Source organism: Notolabrus celidotus, chromosome 15 (genome assembly GCF_009762535.1).
Source record: "Notolabrus celidotus isolate fNotCel1 chromosome 15, fNotCel1.pri, whole genome shotgun sequence".
Classification (NCBI taxonomy): domain Eukaryota; kingdom Metazoa; phylum Chordata; class Actinopteri; order Labriformes; family Labridae; genus Notolabrus; species Notolabrus celidotus.
In genome coordinates this window covers 22,511,516-22,531,836 of record NC_048286.1, presented here as the reverse complement: position 1 = coordinate 22,531,836, position 20,321 = coordinate 22,511,516, and the positions used below count along the sequence as shown (strand labels likewise).

The 20,321-nt window shown below is 41.4% G+C and overlaps 1 protein-coding gene and 1 long non-coding RNA gene across 2 annotated transcripts in view; one reads left to right on the top strand and one right to left on the bottom strand.

The window, feature by feature from the left end:
- Positions 1–10,472, top strand: part of LOC117827263 — a 41,973-nt gene extending 31,501 nt beyond the window's left edge. Inside the window, exon 3 of the long non-coding RNA XR_004634173.1 lies at positions 10,215–10,472. This is a non-coding gene — a long non-coding RNA (uncharacterized LOC117827263). The remainder of the gene's footprint in view (positions 1–10,214) is intronic.
- kcnn1a (potassium intermediate/small conductance calcium-activated channel, subfamily N, member 1a) overlaps positions 1–20,321 on the bottom strand; it is a 62,462-nt gene that overhangs the window by 13,624 nt on the left and 28,517 nt on the right. The window contains exons 3-5 of the mRNA XM_034703796.1: positions 17,232–17,327; positions 16,049–16,467; positions 329–470 (exon numbers count right to left, since the gene is read on the bottom strand). Of these exons, the coding sequence (XP_034559687.1) occupies positions 329–470; positions 16,049–16,467; positions 17,232–17,327 (657 nt within the window). The remainder of the gene's footprint in view (positions 1–328; positions 471–16,048; positions 16,468–17,231; positions 17,328–20,321) is intronic.

The window sequence follows — 20,321 nt, the reverse complement described above, 5'->3', positions numbered from 1 at the left end:
TCAGCGGAAAAAATAGCCTAGATGTGTTGCATTCAGGTACTCCAAAAAGCCTTTTAAAAAACCTGTTTAAATCCTATCAGTATAATAGTTGGAGCCCGTTAAGGAAGGAAGAAAGAGGTATGTAAAAGTATAAATACAAGATGGTAAAAGATGGCTGAACATCTTGGTTAAACAGGTTTTAAATATCATTTAGCTCAAAGCTGTGTATCGTCTTGCAGTCACTCATACTCAGACTGCAGTTAATTATTATTTTATGACAGTCCCACTCAGAGGTGTCCTGTGAGAATGTTGTCTGGTGTCATTTTTAGTAACGGCCAAAGTAACCCACCATAATCCCTGTAAGCAGGCACACGCCCTTCCCGCAGTACGTGTTTGGTACCATGTCCCCGTAGCCGATGGAGAGGAAGGTGATCGAGATGAGCCACATGGCTCCGAGGAAGTTACTGGTCACTCCCTGTTTGTCATGATACCTGAAAGGGTGAAGAGAAGTAGAGGTGGGATACACACAGTCAGTAAAGCTGCATGCAGCTTCTTGAAGGTGAGCATGCTGGAGGATGATGTGGAGCTTTGTGAACCAAACAAGGGTGGTGGGTGGAGAAGGTGGAGGTGGAGAAAAACCGAGGAGGAGGAAAAAATCATGACATAAGGTTTTTATACCTGTTTTGTAAAGCAAGTTAAATAAATGTCAATTCTTAAGAACACAAATTAAGTTATTTCAATGGATTTGCAAGAGACACTATAATTCAATTGCACTTTTATTTGGTTTGGAGACAGTTTAATGGAGGAAAATGTTTAATGGGAGGGAAACTTATACTGACATGGAGGCAGAACATTGCAAATAGTGTCAGTTTTTAAGGAAATTGATGGGATGATTTCAAACTGGGAGAGCAAAACCACTGAGCATCATGTTCAGTGTCTGTCAATGTACAAATTAACCCTTTGGTGAGAGGAATGAGATTTTAAAAAATACATCTGAGGCCAAATCACCTACTCTTTCTGCACATTAGCATATAAATTACATTTTTAGACCATATGTTTCCAGGACAGAGAGATGGACCATGTTGCTGTAAGTGACTGAATACCGAAGGTCAAACTAGATTTGAATATGACAACCCAACAAATGTGATGTCCCAGAATCCAAAAAATGCTGCTTTAAACCAGACTAACAATTGGCTTATTGGTCACAGTTTACTGCAAATCTTCCTCCACTGAGTTTATTCTGACCCCCCTAATAAAAAAATAAATAAAAAAAGGTTTGGCAATGCAAAACATCACTTCAAACATGTCGGCTGAAAATAGCTGACAGCCATGCTTGAACTGACAGTCCAAAAGCCCCACAGTGCTTATGCAAAGATAATAATAAAAAAAAACGGACACTACAAAGCTGGATTGATGATGACATTCCCATACCTTTTTATACAAAGACAAAAAGTCCATCACAGAAGCAAATCTGCCTCATCCACCCACCCCCATTCAGCTCGCCTCATTATTCCCAATGGGCTGTCTAGGAGGAGATCAGATAAGATTTAATTTTGGAGTTTAAATCAAAGATTCATTAAACACTTTGAGACAACATCTTGCAAGGACTCTTCTGATAAGACACCACAGACAGAGGCTTATATCTTGGGAATTTGTTAGCGCTTTTTCCCAAAGGGGTTCTGACTGGGCCGATCATTAAGAGCCTGAGACTTCGAACTACTCAGCAGTGACCAAACGTGGACTGGATGGTGAATTTTCTGAAGTCTTTCTTTCCAAATTAAGGCAACAATACCCTGATTTTGTATAAGTACAAATGCCGACTACTCCTCCTCCTCCTCCTCCTCCTCTACCTCCAAGACAGTTCATTGACATCAAATATCATAGATCAAACTGATCATGCCTTCTGCAGTTTGTAAAACTCTCACTCTTGAGTTTCTGTTCATGCTCAAAGTCAGTGGGAAAAAAACAACTATGAGCACTCCTTTTTTCCTGTGACAAAAAGTGTGCGTTCCGTGGGGTTCAAGCCTCTTGAATGACATGCAGAGAAGCAGTCTGTACAACACCATGCAGGAATAAAGAAGATGTCTGCATCATGCATGTTTCAAAGCCAGTATATTGAGAGCAGGGGGGAGGAGGGGGAGGGGGGCGGGGGGGAGGCCATGGGGAAAAAACCTGGGGTTCTTTTTTGAGATGAAAACCACCTTTGACAGAGACTGCAGCACTATCAGGTGGAGGGGGCATCGTACGTCTTCCGGATGGGCCTTCATTTGTAAACAGCAGGGCAGGATTGGATGAGTAACAAAGGAAGAAGCTCATTGAATTTGACACCCCTGTCTCTTTTACCTGCATCTCAACACTGCAGCAGCTGCCCTTTGATAGCTGCCGGGGGGCTAAACTTGATCAGCTAGCTAAATATTGTAATTACAAGTGACTAGTATGTTAATTTCATTCATCTTGTCATCAAGGCGTGCAGAGAGTGAGTCATGTCTTAAAGGCAGGCAGGGATGTGCTGCACCTTTTGGCACGCTAATCCAATCTATAACATCGGCCGCCCCTCTCTTGTAAATATTCCTCATAAATATGCCTGACAAAAAAATGCAGAAGACGTCGTTTTTTTCAGCAATTAAATCTTTTACAGATGCTTTCTTTTTTATTATGGTCTGCTTTGCTAATGGTCGATGTGGCACTATATTCTCAACGCACACATATTTCGATAATTCTCAGCCCGGGAAAAGAGCAAAAGACAGCAATAAGGGGAATAGAGACAGAGGCTGGATAATGGGGGGGGGGGGGGGGGGGGGTAATCGATAGCATTTTAAGGCTCTCAATATACTGTGTCAAGTTTTGGAATAGCATGGAGAAGAGCTGGCACCACTTTCAACCTATTCCAGGACGAGGTATATAGTGTCCAGAGCAGACAGTTTTATCCCCCGCTGTAAAAATCCTCCCTGACAGACACTCTGCAGCGAAAGCATTCTCCTGGAATCACTTACTCTAATATTACAGAGATGATGCTATTTATCCAGTCAAATAATACTTTAATTTACATCCAAATGAGCTCTATATTTTTGCCTCTACGGTGGGTAAGAGGAGGGAGTGCAGTGTGATACACCCAACATAAAGCAGCATCTATAAGGCTCATTTGCCTCTAAACAGATCAGTGATAACAGGCTCCAATAGCCTCTATAAGTCTACTTCCTTGTCTTTAAATGAAGAAACAATATACAAAGTAGTCAAACTCAGCCCTGAAGTATATATCATATTGAAGTACAACAGCACCACTGATATTCAGACATGTAATATTTCAGCTGCCACTGTGTATGAATGAGCTTGTGATTCATATGACGAGCATAAATACATAGTTGACAATACAACCTCTGAAAAAACAGACTTGTAATGATGGATCAAATCTGAGAGAGCCACACACACGCCTCTGCCAGTGCACACACAAAAAACACACATACACAAAAAACGTATTGCTTCTGTCCCTGTAATACCCTCTAATATATATTATGAATGCACAACTTCACTATATAAATGCTTTCTCTGTATTTTGTGTATTGTGTCAGCTCTTTCTATCCTCAGTTGGTCACCTGCTATAGTCCTGTAAATGACTTCCTCCACTTCATATTCTGCATCCATCGCCTGCTCACAACAGTTCTTCCCTTCATCTTCCAGCATTTCCATATCACATCAACAAAAATAAATAATGAAAAAAAAAATCAACAAGTTCCGGTCTTGTTGATCTTAATGAATTTGAGTGCTGCTTGAGATTACTCTGGGGCAAATATGTTGCGATGCTCCTTGGGGAGAGTGTTAGGTGCAGTAAACATGAGCAGATTAAACTCAAAAGTGATGATGACCTAATTAAAAAACTGCAGACGTAACAGTGTTTTTACAGCGCAGCCAATGTGCAGAGCAAGCAAGTCAGCAGCAGAAGCGGGACACTGAGTGGGCTGTAGCAGTTATATGATGAGCATTTTAAAATGTTTGGAAGTTTAAGAAGACGTGAAAAAAAACAAAAACAAAAAAAAACAAAGTTATGTTAGGCTCAACAGACGGAATTTTAACTCTTTCTTAATCAGAGTTTTGTGTTTGTGTTGTGATTTCAGAAAATGTAGAGATAACTGTCTGGCATTATACTCTAATGGCAGGATCAAAAATGAGGTGGAAGTTATTTTAAATCAACACTGTTCATGGTTTCATGAATATAGTGAATTTTATATATATATATATATATATATATATATATATATATATATATATATGTATGTATATTCATTAATAAAGGAGTATCTTATCTTATCTTATGGTTTAAGGCAGTGGTTCCCGAAGTGGGGGTCACGTGACAGTGATGAGGGGGTCGCGAAATGCCCTCAAAAAAATAATGAAAATTTAGGGTGCACTGGTGGCCTAGCGGTCTAAGCTCCCCACATACATAGGCTATAGTCCTCTTCTGTACCGGGGTTGCCGGCTCGATTCCCGGCCGCGAACATCTCCTGCATGTCTTACTCTGCTCTCTACTCCCCACATTTCATGTCTCTCTTCAGCTGTCCTATCGAATCAAGGCGAAAAAGCCCCAAAAGTATATAACTTAAAAAAGAATAATAATAATAATGAAAATTTAGAATGATCTAAAATTGCATATTTTATCCGTTGTCATAAAAATATATAAAAAATGTAGCTAAATAAAACCATGCAAATAAAAAAAAATCATCAATTTTATTCTTAACTTTGTTGTCATATGACCCCTGATGAAGATTATGCTGCTTCCTGCCTTTTTTAATTTTCAAAGAAATATGTAGGTTTCAGGATCGGCATACTAGTTCTTGCATGCGGCTCTGAGGAACACCAAACCCCCTCAAGGCAATGGGGGCATCTCCAGTTTGTAGGACTGTTATTTTGGGGGTCGTGGACTAGAAAGTTTGGGAACCACTGGTCTAAGGGATGTCAGTCTGCCTGTTATGGCCCTTTTCCACTACACAGATCCAGCCCTACTCAACTCGGCTCGACTCAACTCGAATGGGTTCTTTTTCCACCAGCCCTAGTACCGACTCACGGTGGGCGGGGTTGTCATAACACAGCTGCGCAAAACTGCGTTCACGCCATTTTTAACGCGACACAAACACAACAATCACAAACAATGGAGGACATGGAGGCAATGGTGTCTGGACCTCGTCAACGGACCACGGAGAAACTTTGCGTGCAGACATTGTACAGTACTGATGTCGTTTTTCTGTGTTGGGCGTCACGCTCATGACTCTTCGGTGACGACATTCTCTGACCAATCAGTTGCCGACAATCCGTCGACGTCACCTTTTAGTATCGGCTCAGCTCGCTTGGAACCAGAGCAGAGCAGGTACAAAAAAATGGTATCTGACACGAGGTACTGCACCCGTGGAAACGCAACACAAACCGAGTAGAGTCGAGTCAAGTTGAGTAGAGAAGGGCTAAGACTGGCTGGTGGAAAAGGGCCATAAGTCAGTCAAACACCTTTTTCATAGACTGAACTATTTGACTATGGGTTGGAAATATGTTGGAAAATTACAATGAGCTAAGGCTGATTTTACACCTTTTATTTTTGTCTAGCTCCAGCACCCAATCAATTATCCATGGTTCTTCTTCTGTGTCTCACTACTAAGTACAAAACTTGTTTCACTTCCATCAGCTTCGTTTCAAGCAAAACATTGAACAAATATTAGCTTGATAACATGCTAAATAAAAATGGTGACACAAAGATGCTAACATCAGCTTGTTGGCATCGTCATTGTCAAGCATGATAGCATACTTAGGTTAGGATCAACCTCAAAGCATCACTTCACAGAGTGGTTAAAATGCTTTTTGATAAACAATAAAACATCTTTCAAGCACATTTAAAAAGCCCTTAGGGGTAAAAGACACATTTTGGTCACACACAGCTATCACTGGCTTCATCTGAAAAACACGGTATTTAAAAAACAAAGTGGACTTCAACAGCTTTATACATGTACAGTTTGATTAATTGCTTGAAAGGTTTTCATTTTCAAGTCTTGTTCTACCTTTATGTTCACTCCATTAAATTTAAGCATGTATGCAGAGGACATAAATTAGCATCTACAGCCTTCGCCGTCTCTTGGCTTTGTGCCTGAGTTTAACTACAGTCAATGAGTTCTTAAACACACTTGACAAATCAAGGACTCTGTGTCACATAGAGCCCTCAGCTAACAATCAAACAATGAAGATGTGATGTTCTTAGAATGTGTCTTCTGAATGTACTTCAGCCATTCAACACAAACAAACCTGAACCACAGCGAAGGTTTGCCGTGTTGCAGAAGTGATCAGCGTTTGATAAAGTGAGATTTGATGAGTCTTTGTTACCATACATCACTCCCCGTTACATCTACAGTATATTTGTTTCAGAGAGTGAAATGATTCCGTTGCACCAATTGCAATATGATTGCACTGCATTAATAAAGTGAACATTATGTATTTCTGTCGAGCAACTAAGCTATGAATCTGAAAGTAAAGAGCTGCTTGGGGTTTGCTGACTTGCAGATACTGCAGGGAGGCAGAATCCAGGCCTCTGTTGCCAGAATTGATCAAGTGTGTTTGTTGAATCTCATCCATTTCAAAGATGTTGTATGAGGACTCTCAGAGAGTCAGATAGGGTGGAATATTTTAATACGATTTCTCGCAGGTTACCCCGGTACAAAAAGTACATCAAAAGACCTAAGCTAACATAAGCCCTTCGCACAGGCTCGTGTCCCTACTATTCCTACAAATTTTCATATGTAAGAGAAGCACTGAAGTCACTTTTTTTTTTCCACAAGTCAAACCTTTTTCTTTCCATCTTAATCTACAAATCCACCTGACAGAAAGATCAGTTCTCAAAGCTCTTAATCTCAATGTTTCAGAGCAGGAGTGTGGTCATGTATCTGGGGTTATCAAACACTGAGTATCCTATTACAGAGGTTTCTTTGAGTAAGGCTGCAGACACATCCAAAACAGTCCACCATGACTTCAAGTATCCCAGTCTCAGTGGGCCCTGTTACTTAACCTGTGCTGAAACTGAGAACAAGCTAACCATCATCCTTGTGTAACTCTTAAAAAAACAATTCCTCATACAACTTGTAGAGTTCTGGTTTATTTTGCTACAAGCTCGAGGTATCCAATCTTCAAGGGATAAGAAAAAGCTTTGAAACACCAACACCACCACCACTCTACCTTCACTGACAACTAAGTAAACCTAAGTATTTCTTTTATGTTCCCAGTCTCTCCAGTACACTCAGCACTCCACACAGCACACAGAATACCTGCTCCTCTGCCCACAACTGCAAGCTTGGCTTCAAGGTAGAATTTGCTCATTAGAACCTGTGAGATTGCCTGTTGTCTTACTAATCTCTGCCCACGTTCAGGTTCCTTATAACATGCCTACTCAAATAATAAGTTATTTAGATTTCATCTTGTAAAGAGGCATGATGTCCAGCAGTTTGCTCTTTTGTACAATGCTGTGAGATTCATCTTTTTCAAAATGTTAATTGTATTGCTCAAATTTATGAAGGAATTAGATTTAATTTACATACTCTTTGACGTGTTCATGAATGAGTGCATTTAGCATCAACAGGGTGAAAATATATGAAATTACCTTTTCTATATAACGTCATGTCTTTTAATTACAATATATGTTTATTTATTGACCCTGCTTTGTTCTTATTGACTAATTCAAGTCTTATCCTCAAAAACTGTATACTGCTCAACTTACCTTTTCCCCCTTCTGTTATCCCCCTCACACACACACACACACACTTAATCTACACTTCTCCCCTCTTTAGACACATCATTGTATCCTGCCCCGCCGCCAACACTTTCTCTATTCTGGATCAAGCGGCAACCTCCAGTCTCAAACTATGAAGCCCATGCGAAAGTGTTATAAACTGCAATTCATCGAGAATCCGCTTGAGGCTGGCTGCAGAAACACCGGAAACCACATAGACACCAATTCAAAAAAGACGATCTTTGCAGCATTAATAAACATGTTTACAGCCTGGTTCAAAAAACGGCTTGGCTCTACCTGGCTAATCTCTCTATCAGCACACACTGTACAGGGGGTGAATTTTTTTGTAATGAGACGGTTCAGAAGATTTTAAGATTCCGAGTTTTTGCCCAAATAAGGACATGACTGACTTGACTCCCGGTCAGGAACACAGCTGTTGGCTAGGAGGCTCAAACTCCACCTCTTTATGTCACACTCTACCTGGTTGAGTTCCGCATTTCCAATATGGCTGCCGCCGTCGATTGGCTTCAAAACAGCGCTCAGGAACAGATGGTGACATCACGGATACTACGTCCATATTTTATACAGCCTATGTTCTGGATGTGTCTGACCTTTTGACAATATTCATCCGCAGCTTGCTTTATAAAGACGCCCAAACAACACAACTCACGTTAGAATATCTCACTTGGTATTCTGTTTTCAAAACAGGTGATCTGCAGATGGATGAGTCTTGTTAATGACGTAGCATTTTGTAATGATCCAAAACCTAGAGCGCAGAACGACATCAGCAGCAACCAGCTGCGCAAAACCTCCAAAACAATGATATATATCCGCAGTCATGGCGCCAACAGGAGGGACGTGATAAAGGACCCCTCTCTCTCTTTCACTGTCTTTGATCACCTTCAGCAGAGCATGTGTACCTGCAGGATATCAGATGTCAGGGTCAAAGAGTGATGAGAGATTGTCTAAATTATTGATCCCAGATGGTGATTATAAACCTGTTAACAGCCTACGTCAGAAAAAATATGTGTGCGCATTTTTCCAACAGAAGCAGCATTTTGCTCGATTTATCCAGACGGTTTAGCAAGCTTTAAACGCTGAATTAAAACTGTTACCAGCATCAAAATATCTGATTGTTGCATTGTTGATCTTCAGGAACTGTATTCCAACCCTTGATTTAAGCTCTACAGAATTTGGACATGATCACAAGCATTTTAAAGCAGCTAATGTTGCAGTTTAACAAGCGACCCTGTTAAGTGGTGAATTTAGGACATTTGTCAGTGTTTTTTGCGATCACAGCAGCTGTTGAAACACATAATAAAAATCCTTGCAAATTTCACCTAGTTTAGTTTTTTTGAGTAATGTGAAAATAAAGTCACGAGATATGTCTTTAATGAAACACTAAAGGCATTTGTGAGAGATGCATTCTGTTAAAGTTTGTTTCTGCATTACAACTATATATCATCCAACAAATAACCAAGCTAGCTAACGAGTCAAAAATACCAATAATCATGACCCTGGTCTGCAGGTACAGTGTTCTGTTGGGATGTAGTTTTCTGGCTCATTTATTATGACCCAGGTCTCATATAGAGTGACTTTGTATGCTTTTCTGTGGCTTGAGAGGACTTATTTTTTGTTGACACAAAACTCAGAGCCTGTACCGCCTGTACACGATAACAGATATTGTAGTTACAACCGTCAAGTTACTTGCGTACTTAATTTCTCTCTGGTGTACACGCTTGGTTTCTCTACCAAAAGAACCTGATCACTTCATATCTGTTCACTTACTAATATCTTCTCTCATCTCAATAATATCACGATGTTCTCGAGACAGTTTAGTTTGTCGGATAGTTTAGGTAGAAGTCACGATCTCTAGTGGTTTATCCCCTTGAGAGCTTGACAAACTATTGTACTCCACCATACTCCTGCGTCATCACTGTTAACCAACAGTTAATGGGTCTATATGGATAAGGACAAAATGTAAAATTGGTTGACATTAAACTTGGGCGGCCTGCCCAGGTATTTTCCATCCCCATATTGTGGGAAACACTGTGATCAAGTTACTCAGCTTTTGTCTTGCAAAGGCATTTAAAACTTAAAGTTGAAATGATAGATTTATTTGGGCATAGGCTCAAAAAATGCAGCCGTGTTGATTTGGTCCTAGCCTACAGCCTTGATGATCCCAAGACTGTATTTGTTTCCCCATCCAAGCTGTGTGGTGTTAATAGATAACAGAGTTTACTTGAGGTAAGGGGATGCACTTCTAGAATTTCGGGGATGCAGTGATCAAATATTAGACCACCAAAACTCCACTGCAGTTTAGCAGCATTGACATAAGATGCTTACAACTTCTATCTGTACTGGATAAAACCTCATATGAGACTGTGAGACTCTGGAGTGAGTTTCAGCCGTGAGACTTTGATAGCTGAACCAAAGTGATGCCTGAAATCAGTTTAATAAAAATAAATCTGTTCTTTCTTAGGAGCCGGATCAGTCGCTGACAGGACTTGATGTTCACATCCAGGACAGAAGCTACCAAAGACGTTTGATTGTCCCAAATGAAAGAAACGAGTACCACGACTACTTTGTCTTTATGTGCACGTAACTCTTCCAACCATATACCCGTGGACAAAACAAGCCGACAGAAAAGTGAAGTTATTTGACCTGAATCTTGATGTCTTTTACTTTTAAAGCCAAAGAAAAAGCAATAAAAAAAAAAAAAACATCTGAGAGAACCTTTGACTTGAAGCCACCACTATCTCTCCTGGAACAAAGAGAAGCACTGGTTCAGCTCCTGATCTTTAGTTCAGATCGTATCTTGGCTGATAATAACTTCCACATTCTTTGTTATGCAATCATGCTTCGCGGGCTCTGCATGTGACTTTGCCATAGGCTGCGATCAATAATATGCCTGCAGAGCGTGCATCGTATTAAAAACACTTTATCAGATCAAGTCATCAAACCGTGGAATATCCACCTGTCCTTGAGGTTGACACAATTTGCATAAAATCCATCTGTCTTTGCAGAGGAGATGCTTGCTGTACAGATAATCTTGTGAATGATTCAGATTAAAGGAACAGTGGATTAGATAGAAAATGCAGAGCGAAGCATTTATGCTGTTTACTGTGTGATTCTTGGGGTGCATTGTCTTAACTTTGAATCAGTATTCCTCGATGAGTACACCTAAGAGTCCTGCAGTTATTGCACTGAAATGCTTTGACATATCAAGGTTGTTTCCATCAGATGATGAGAGGGAGTTGCATTGTCATATTGATTCTAATCCAACAAACTGAAGAGAGGCGCCCTCTTCGTTAGATTTGTGTCTTTTCAGCAGTATCAGCGTTGTTACTTGTAGAGTTGTCAAATCTAGCTGAATATTTCATGTAAACCTATGGTTGGTGTGAGGAAGTTCAGGTTGCACTGGTGTGTGTTTCCCTGGTTGGACATTCGGACAGTCTGTTCTTGGCTGGTACTGTTTGTATCTTGTGGCTAAGCGATGACACAATCTCCATGTCAGACCTTGGGTGTAGGTGTAGCTGACTAGTAACCCAAGCCTGATAATCCGGCACTGCGCTCCGAGGGAAAGTCGACTAAACTTTCTGTGAGCTTTTTTTTTTCTTTACTTAGCCTACGGGTCCTCAGCGGAGAACGAGAGGTAAGAAACAGCGGACTCACATTGCCTCAGAATAGACCTATGTTTTTTTGTTTTTTTTTACAGATAACAGAGTTAGAACAGGGAAAGAAGAGAGTTAGATAACAGGTAAAGGAGAAAAAGGAGCGTGGAACCAGAGAGGCAGGCATGACATACATGCAAGTGTGTAAGTGAGAGATTAGGCCTGCTTGTTATGGATCAGGGAAGGCAACAGGGACAGGGAATCAGTTGTGGGGAGAGATGAGGAAAAACTGCAAAGCATGCCACGTTAGATGGGTTACAGTTGGAGATCTGCAAAGGATCAGTCAGGAGTAAGAGAGAGGGAGGGAGCCTTGTGGTTTTGAGGGAGAAGCCAAAGAGCTTAGTTAAGGAGCTTAGTTAAGGTAGGTTAGCTCTGAAGATGGGCCGTATCAAGAACATAGAGAAACAGGGCCAGTGACCGGCGTTAAATCCATCTACTGTAACATTAACATTCCTCACATCTCCACTTCTTCCTCCACACCTCCGTCCCTCTCTGTACACCCTTGGTTGTGTGTCTTTCATTCCCCCCATCTAGGCATTTTCCAGGTAGACTTTGTGCTCGTCCAATCTCACACCGCACTGCCCTTTGATTGGCTCAGAAGTGTGTCAATGTGACAGTGTAACGGCGCATTTAACAGAAGATAAAGTAACATACAGCACTTTGGAAAACAAGCGCCTCTTCTTTATCCCTTTGATGTTTATTTTTTAAACTCTAAATGATGGGATTAAGTAAACATGAAAACCTGCATGCTGTTTCAATGTTTACCAGAGGAGGGGACAAAGGGGGGTGAGGACTTAACAAAAACTAGCAGCACTGCATTATTTCAAGAAACCAGTGCGACGATGGAAAGTGATGCCCTTGTTTCCCTGCCTAGCTTTGAAATGGGTAAGACCATTCATATCTAGCTCGTGTTCAAAATCCTGCTGTGCCAGATATGAAGATGCATCCCAGAACAATATTACACTGCAGAATACACAGTGTGACTTTCTATTTGTCCTCTCCTTGCATATCCAGGCATACTCAGACAAACTGTCTTGACTGCCAGAGAACATTCTTTGGGGCAGAAGCAACCAAAGTCTGAGACAAACCATTACACCACTGTTCAATTAATTTGGTGAAGGGAGACACATAATGGGATGGTAATGTGTGAACACAAAGAACAGAAAGGCTTTTGCTCCTTGACAAATCTTTGGAGTTGCTGCGAAAAGGTCTTTTTGTGTAATATGGATCTATAACAATTGCATAAGGACAGAGAGAGACAGAATGAGAGAAGACGAATTGCCCTCTGGCTTGTTCGTGAAGGTGACATGAAGGAGCTGCTCCATTTTAGCACAGATTTCCCCTTCCTCCTCCTCCTCCTCCTCCCCTTTCACCTCCTCCATCTCCTCCTCCAGTCCCTACCAGCCTAATACACAATATGTTAGCAAAGAGACGCTTGCTTCAAAGTGCTGCTCACTCCGTCGGTGTCTGCTGTGCTCCTATAGCCACTAAAAGCCTCTTTTCTTAGCAGAAGGGTGGTGCCACTTACATGCCAACTACAGGGCCTACCTACTCCTTCTTTGCCATACTAACTGTGCAAATAATTAATGGTTAATTGTTTTAGAGGAGTTGCCCCCTTCTCCCATCTACCACCCCACCCTCAAAACCCCACTCAGGGCAGTAGTGGCGCCAGCTCAGTGCAAAAATGATAAGTTGCTCTTTTGTTTTCCACGGCTAGAGAACGAGGACTCACATGGTATCCCTATGGAGCAGCATAGTGGGGAAATAGAAAGTACAACAAAACATTATACAAACACACACACATGCACACGCACACACACCTTCATGTGCACACTTGCACCACTTTTAAGAGAAACACCTAGACATACATTCACAAATCAGTCACCCATTGGAACTCAGCATGTTATTCTGCAACTGAAACCAAAGCACTAACAGCATGCACTGCTCATAGACTGTGTGTCACAGAGTCTGAGTGTCAGTACACTCAGACTGTGTTTGAGATACAAGAGCCCCGATGTTCATAAAATCTCAATGCTCAGCCAATATACTCATTTCTTTTAAAGGCATACTGGACAGTTTGAAAAATCCTCCAGTTTGCTTTCTTCCTGAGACTTAGAGGAGAAGACTGGAACCACTCTCATGTTTGTGTTATAGCTAAATGTAGCTAGAGCCTGTTAGTTTAACAATAAGAGGGTGTTTACCATGGGAGTTGTTTCCTGTTGTTTTATGTTGTTGTGTTTCGCTAACTGGCTACTTGCTACAGGAACAAATTAAATGTATAGTCCAATCGGCTGCCTTCAGTGTTAAAAACTGAAGCCAATTAAGTACAAAAGAAAAGAAACACAACTTTTTGAGAGTCTACTTGAGGCTATCTGCAGAAGTCGAGGAATCCCCAGGAGGTCTAAAATGGCTCTTTTTTTTTAGCATAAATAAACATGTTTACATCATGGTGCATGAACAGCTTTGGGGTATCTGTATCATATTTGTATTGGCACACTGTGCATTTGTTAAGGTAAAAAAAAAGGGGGAGGAGTTTGACTTCAATCAAAGTAACAGTGTGGCTGAGTCATAGACTGTATAGAATATGGACGTAGTATCCGTGATGTCACCCATCTGTTCCTGAGCGCTGTTTTGAAGCCAATCGACGGTGGCAGCCATATTGGTAATGCTGAACTCAACCAGGCAGAGTGTGACGCAAAGGGGCAGAGTGTGAGCCTCCTAGCCAACAGCTATGTGTTCCTGACCGGGAGTCAAGTCAGTCATGTCCTTATTTGGGCAAAAACTCGGAATCTTAATATCTTCTGAATCGTCGCATCAGAGAAAATTCACCCTCTGTGTGCCAATAGAGAAATTAGCTAGGTAGAGCCAAGACAATTTTTGAACCAGGCTGTAAACATGTTTATTAACGCTGCAAAGATCGTCTTTTTCCCATTCATGTCTATGTGGTTTCCGGTGTTTCTGCAGCCAGCCTCAAGCAGATTCTCGATGAATTGCATTTTATAACACTTCCGCATGGGCTTCATAGTTTGAGACAGGAGGTTGACGCTTTGGCTGAGTTGACAGCATATTGTAGCTGTTTGCCCGGAGGCTCAAAGCCCATCTTCAGCCCCACCTCTTTTCCTGTGTTAGATTGATTGAAAGTTAGGTTGGGTCAGCATTTTTAATGCGTTACGCGTCATCATTGAGCTTCAGACTGTATCTCCAGAAACCATTTGGTGACGTCACAGAGATTACATCCATGTTTTATGGTACACAGTGGCATTGATAGTTAACTTAGCTTAGCTTAGTATGCAATTTTGTGCTTTTTTGCTAAGCTAGGGTAACTGGTGGCTTCTTACAGCTACATAATTATCACACAAACATGACATAATGGTGGTATTGATCTTTTCTTCTATTTCTTGGTAAGAGAGGAAATTAGGATTTTTTTCCACGATGATGATACCCTTTTCTCCGTTTAGGGCTGGGAGTAATAAAGAGGGACAGTGAATGAGTGTGAAGCAGTGGCCGTGGAATCCATAAAGTGGTTTTGAACTAGGCTAACGAGGGCCTCATTAAGGGTATATAAACTGGACAAAGTGTTGATTTGATTGGGTGCCAACATTGGGTCAAAGTGACCCTTCACTGTTGTACTCTGTGTTCCAGAGGAGCATGGGTCAAACATCATCAGCTCTTTTAACTACTGGGTCACCCTGCAAAGTTTAAACCCATCATCAAACAGCTGGACGTACTGAGAGTCTGAGAGGATCCAGGGTTGGTCGTGCGAGGGGTTAAGGTTAGTGACAGGTGTTAACACAGGGGGGTAGTTTAGAGGAGGGGGGGTAGGGAGGGGAGGGTAGGGGAGGTACTTAGTAAAAGCAGGGGAGGTGAGCCGCAGGAGGTCACTGAGCATCTGTAGTCGTATTCTTCATCTGAGCTGATTTTAGACTTTTACTGTTCAGTGAATGTGCAGCATCACACTGTGTACGTCAGGAACTTCTGCTATAGATCTCCCACTCTCCACCCACCAGAATGAAGGCCCCCCCCCCCCCCCCCCTTTCTACTCAACTACGCAAAAATGACTTGAAAACATCAAAGCTGGCATTAGCGTCTCATTTCCCTATGCAAATGCGAAGAGAAAAAACTCCTTCGTTTTTTCCCTGCCTCTCTCACTTTCAGTGAGAATCGTTGCTGCCCCCTTGAGACGAAGCCCGATGTGCAGTTTAAGGGAGAAAACGGGTTAGGGGATCCTGGGGGCTGCTCTGTATTACCAAAACAAACCATTCAGCAAACAAACAATTAAACACTCATGAATTATGGACAAGCCTTCTAAAATAGCAATAAAACCAGGGAGTCGGGAGTCGTGGAGCGATTGCTGAGCTACTGAAATGATGTCAGGGTGTTTTTTTTTAAAACACTCAGACAGTGGAGTGATAGGTGCGCACCAGACTAAGCCTTCCTGTACATGAGTACAGTATTTATATGTAACCTGTTCTGATATCTCCACACATTTCTGTGAATCAGTGCAGATGAGCGACTGAAAACAAGATAACACTGAGAAGCCAAGAGTGAAGTTGAAAAGGGAACTAGTAATCCACAACAGCATGATGGTGCATCAGCCATTTTGCTCTTCAAACGTATCCATTATTCACAACCCCGTGTTTACCTCTCACAGACGCGCACAGTCCATGCAGCAATGATCCAGGAGGATATACTGAACACCAGCAGAACAGTTCCCGGACAGATGGTCATGAGGGTCTTCATGACAAAGCGTGTGTTGAAGTTGATCTTATTGAGGGCGCCGATGCTCCGTGACGAAGCGTCCGTGAACAGCTTACTGTGGAGTAACATGACCCTGCCTATCAGGTAGAGTCTCAGGAACATGGGGATGGAGAGGATGATGTCCACGTCCGCATCTGCCACCGACGGCGTGTAGGTAAAGGCCAACCTCGCTGTCCAAGTGAAGACATACTGGCCTGGGATGGGATGGATGGCACACACCAGAAGCTCCAGCACGATGAAGAAGATTCGCTCATACGTCATGGCTATCCTCCAATCGTCCGCACCATTGTCCACCATGAACAGCTGCAGAAAAACACACTTGCATCAGAGCCTTGTTCTAGAAATTCCCCTTTTTTTTTTTTTTTACGTTACTCTTGAAGTTTGGCATTGTCAGCACTTTTCAATCCTCTTCAACCTCCAACACCTTCAAAGTGTTGGGGGTTGAAGCCAAGTTTGCAAGACAAACATTATTTAAATCAAACCCTCATATTTTGTCTGAAATTGGAGTCATGATCTGAATAAGTCATGATGAATTAGAGGAAGATGTGCACCAAAGCGGGGACAAAGACAATTTTGCATTTGGTACAAAGATCCCCTCGTCCACGAGATTCATGTATTTGATTACATTTAAAAATGATAAGATTGCTCAAATATAAAACAGATTAAAAATAAACTTAATTTAAGATGTGATTCAATTTTTAACCAAGCAGAACATCATAAGATAGCACGAAGTGAGATTAAGGAATTCTCATGCAATCAACCTTTACTCTACAGATACATAGTTCTTCTGAATACACTTTGTACTGATATTAATAGAACTTGCATTTAAATTACATACTTTTAATTCTGTGTGCACCAGTTGAAAATACGACAAATAGTTATCATAAATATATACTTTTTCTTAGTCACTCCTTAGTGTGATTACATTTTTTTCTTTTTTCTTTTAGCTAAGTCCAACTACCAAATCAGAAAACTCCTTTATCAGCATTGATCTCATCATTTTCTCTGTACTTATACAAAAAGCTGCTTATAGCATGAATGACATGATTTTGTTTTCTGTAACTCACCTGGATTTCCCGGGCATGGTACATTATTATAAGACCAAGCAATATAACAGTGGAAAGGCTGATAAGGCATTTCAGTGCAAATGAGTATGAAGATTCCTAAGGTGAGAGAAAGAGACATAGGGAAGAGAAATTAGAAATGTAATACTCACATTAGCATAGTGATAAAAAAAAAAGTTCATGATCTTATCTTATACATTTATTTTCAAATGGCAAACAGCTTCCATCTCACCTTCCCTGGCTGTCTACTGCTCATGGTATTGACATTGAAATGGTCACATCTTATAAATACTTAGGCATTCTTCTTGATGAGAACCTGTCCTTTAAACTGCACATTGATAAACTTGTTTCAAAGTTGAAGCTGAAATCTGGCTTCTTTTTTAGAAATAAATCATGTTTTTCACTGAAAGTCAGAAAACATCTGATCACCACAACTTTTTTTACCCTTGTTGGACTATGGAGACCTGCTTTTTATGAATGCTCCTGATCAGTTTTTAAAGAAATTAGATACTGTGTATCACTGTGCTTTGCGTTTTATTACTGGTTGCAGCTATCATGTACATCACTGTTCCTTATACGCTGTCGCACACTGTCCGTCTTTGTCCGGTCGTAGACTCTCTCACTGGCTGATTTTTATTTATAAATCTATTCTTGGACTTCTCCCTACTTATTTGTGTTACACGTGTAGAAACGTCAGCCGATATGGCCTGTGCTCTCAGGACATCATACAGTTGCAGGTCCCGAGAGTCAGAACTGAACTGGGCAAAAAGGCTTTTAAATTTTCAGCCCTGTTTACCTGGCATGATGTGCAGAAGGACTTGAAACTGACACATCTAGTAACTCTGGGGGAATTCAAGTCACTCATAAAAGACAGAGAAAGAAGCTCCATTGGACTCTTGTGATTGCACTGTGTAATCATGTAACCATGTGAAACTGTGACCGTATTCTATTTGTGTTGTTTTGTGTGCTTGTGTGTTGTAACCTATTTTGTTCTGCCGTCTTGGCCAGGTCACTCTTGAAAAAGAGGTTTTAAATCTCAATGAGTCTCTCACCTGGTTAAATAAAGAAAGAAAGAAAGAAAGAATACATAGAAATAACAAGATAAACTGTTTCTTCTAGTATTTATCTTCAATGGCATTTTCCATACTTTCACCGTCTAAATTTAGCCTCAATAGACGCCATTAGTGACTTATCACTACACAGCCTGTGATTTTGTGAGCTGCATGTTATTGCTAAGCAACAAGGTGAAATGAGGTAGTTGAGTAAAAGAGGACATTTCAAGTGAAAGCTGAGTGTTTTAACTGTAAGTAAGAATTCCACATCAGTGAGTGTTGAGCTTCATTAAAAAACAAACGTCTAATGTTATAGTCTGGTTCAACAAACGGTCCCCTGAAGGTGCTGGGATTCTCACTGCAGTGTATATATAGCCACAAAAACACAAGAGGACGCACATACATGCTCACACACAACACTTATTAGCTTAAAGGTCTATCTGGGACTAGATAATGGGGGTTTTACACACAAACAGTGCCGTCAGGATGTTGCTAAACAATGCAGCTGCAGGTGTAGGTGCAGCCTGGTATTATCTTTGGAAGCCGTTCCCCACCATCTAAACTACCAATTAATCAAAGCCCCGCACTAACAGGGGGACTTTCCACTTAATGGTGGGTGCAGAAAAGGCAAGGCTAGCATTAGCAGGGGGGCCACTACGGTGAGGGTTGCTGATGATAAATAGGCCAGCTGGATGCTATCACTGCAGCGATGTGTGTGCGCGGGTGTGTTTGTGTATGTGTCTACATGGGGACCATAGATCTAGGAAATGAGGACCTGTACTACTTAAGTCTCCCCCTTTATGTTGGTAAAATGCCATTTGATAAATCAAGTTAACAGCCTTGGTGTAAAAAGGCCTCTCTGCGGCAGGCTAATGATCCTCCGGTTGTTGTTATCATAACGACGCCAACAACAAATGACAAAAACAACAAGCAGAAATATCATTCATAATCGTTGGTGAAATGACAGAGAGCTGCTCGATATTACTTTGTCCTTCGTTGGTCCATATTACAGAATTTATTTTTAGCTATCAACTAGATTACTTTGCCCCTCAGGTTGGCAACACGTTCTCAAGACATTCTAACGCCTGAAATTGTTTTGAGAAGTCCCTTGTGAAATAATATTGAGTAAACCAATTAATCCACCTGTCAGGGGTTCAAGGATTTTTCAGTCCCAGTGCTCACTGCCTCTTAACGCATTCCCCTCCTTCAGGGATGAAAACCCCTTTGCTGAGCCTCAAGTGTCTGCAGCGTGATAGGACGTGAGACAGAAAATGGACCATCCACAGCGCATGGTACATGGAAGGGAGGGGGAGGGGGGGTGGCTGCTGCGGCGCTCAGAGATGGGAGGTCATTTCAATTTCAGCGGAGGTCGACCTGATGAATGAACTAAACCTCATTCAGTAACAGCCACAGACAAATTTATTGACTTTCTTAAACCCTATAAATCAGGGTATGGATTACCACTCTCACCTACTATGTATATGGTACACACTTACACATACCTATCTGTAATCAAAACCCATTAAAACATTATTACAGCACAAAGCATACCAGTTGGTTTGTTTGTATGAGCCTTTATCATAATTAGTATATGCTATTTTACATTTCAGTTTGCATTAGTCCACTGGCTTATTTCACTCCAGCAAAAATACAGCGATGACAAAATATTCACCTTTGAGGATTTTACACTAATACATGAAGCCCCCTATCGCTACAGCTGGAAGCCGACACTGTTAAGGCAGGTTTATACTTCTGCCCCTACGCAGCAGGGGCTGATGCGGACATGAGCCCCACATACTTGTGCGTCGATGTGTCTGTGCCGCGCAGCAATTCTCCGTCGAAACGCTTGAGGAAAGTGCAGTCTCTCTGATAGCCGGTCGCCTGCTTCCAGCCCCGCTATGATCTCTGTTTACTTTTCCACAGAGATCAGAGCGTGTTAAGTTAAGCTACAGCTGATACATGTTGCTGTTTATCATACAGACATGATTACATGAAGCATAGAGAGGAGGAGATGAAATACATGGCCGATGTAGGCCGATGA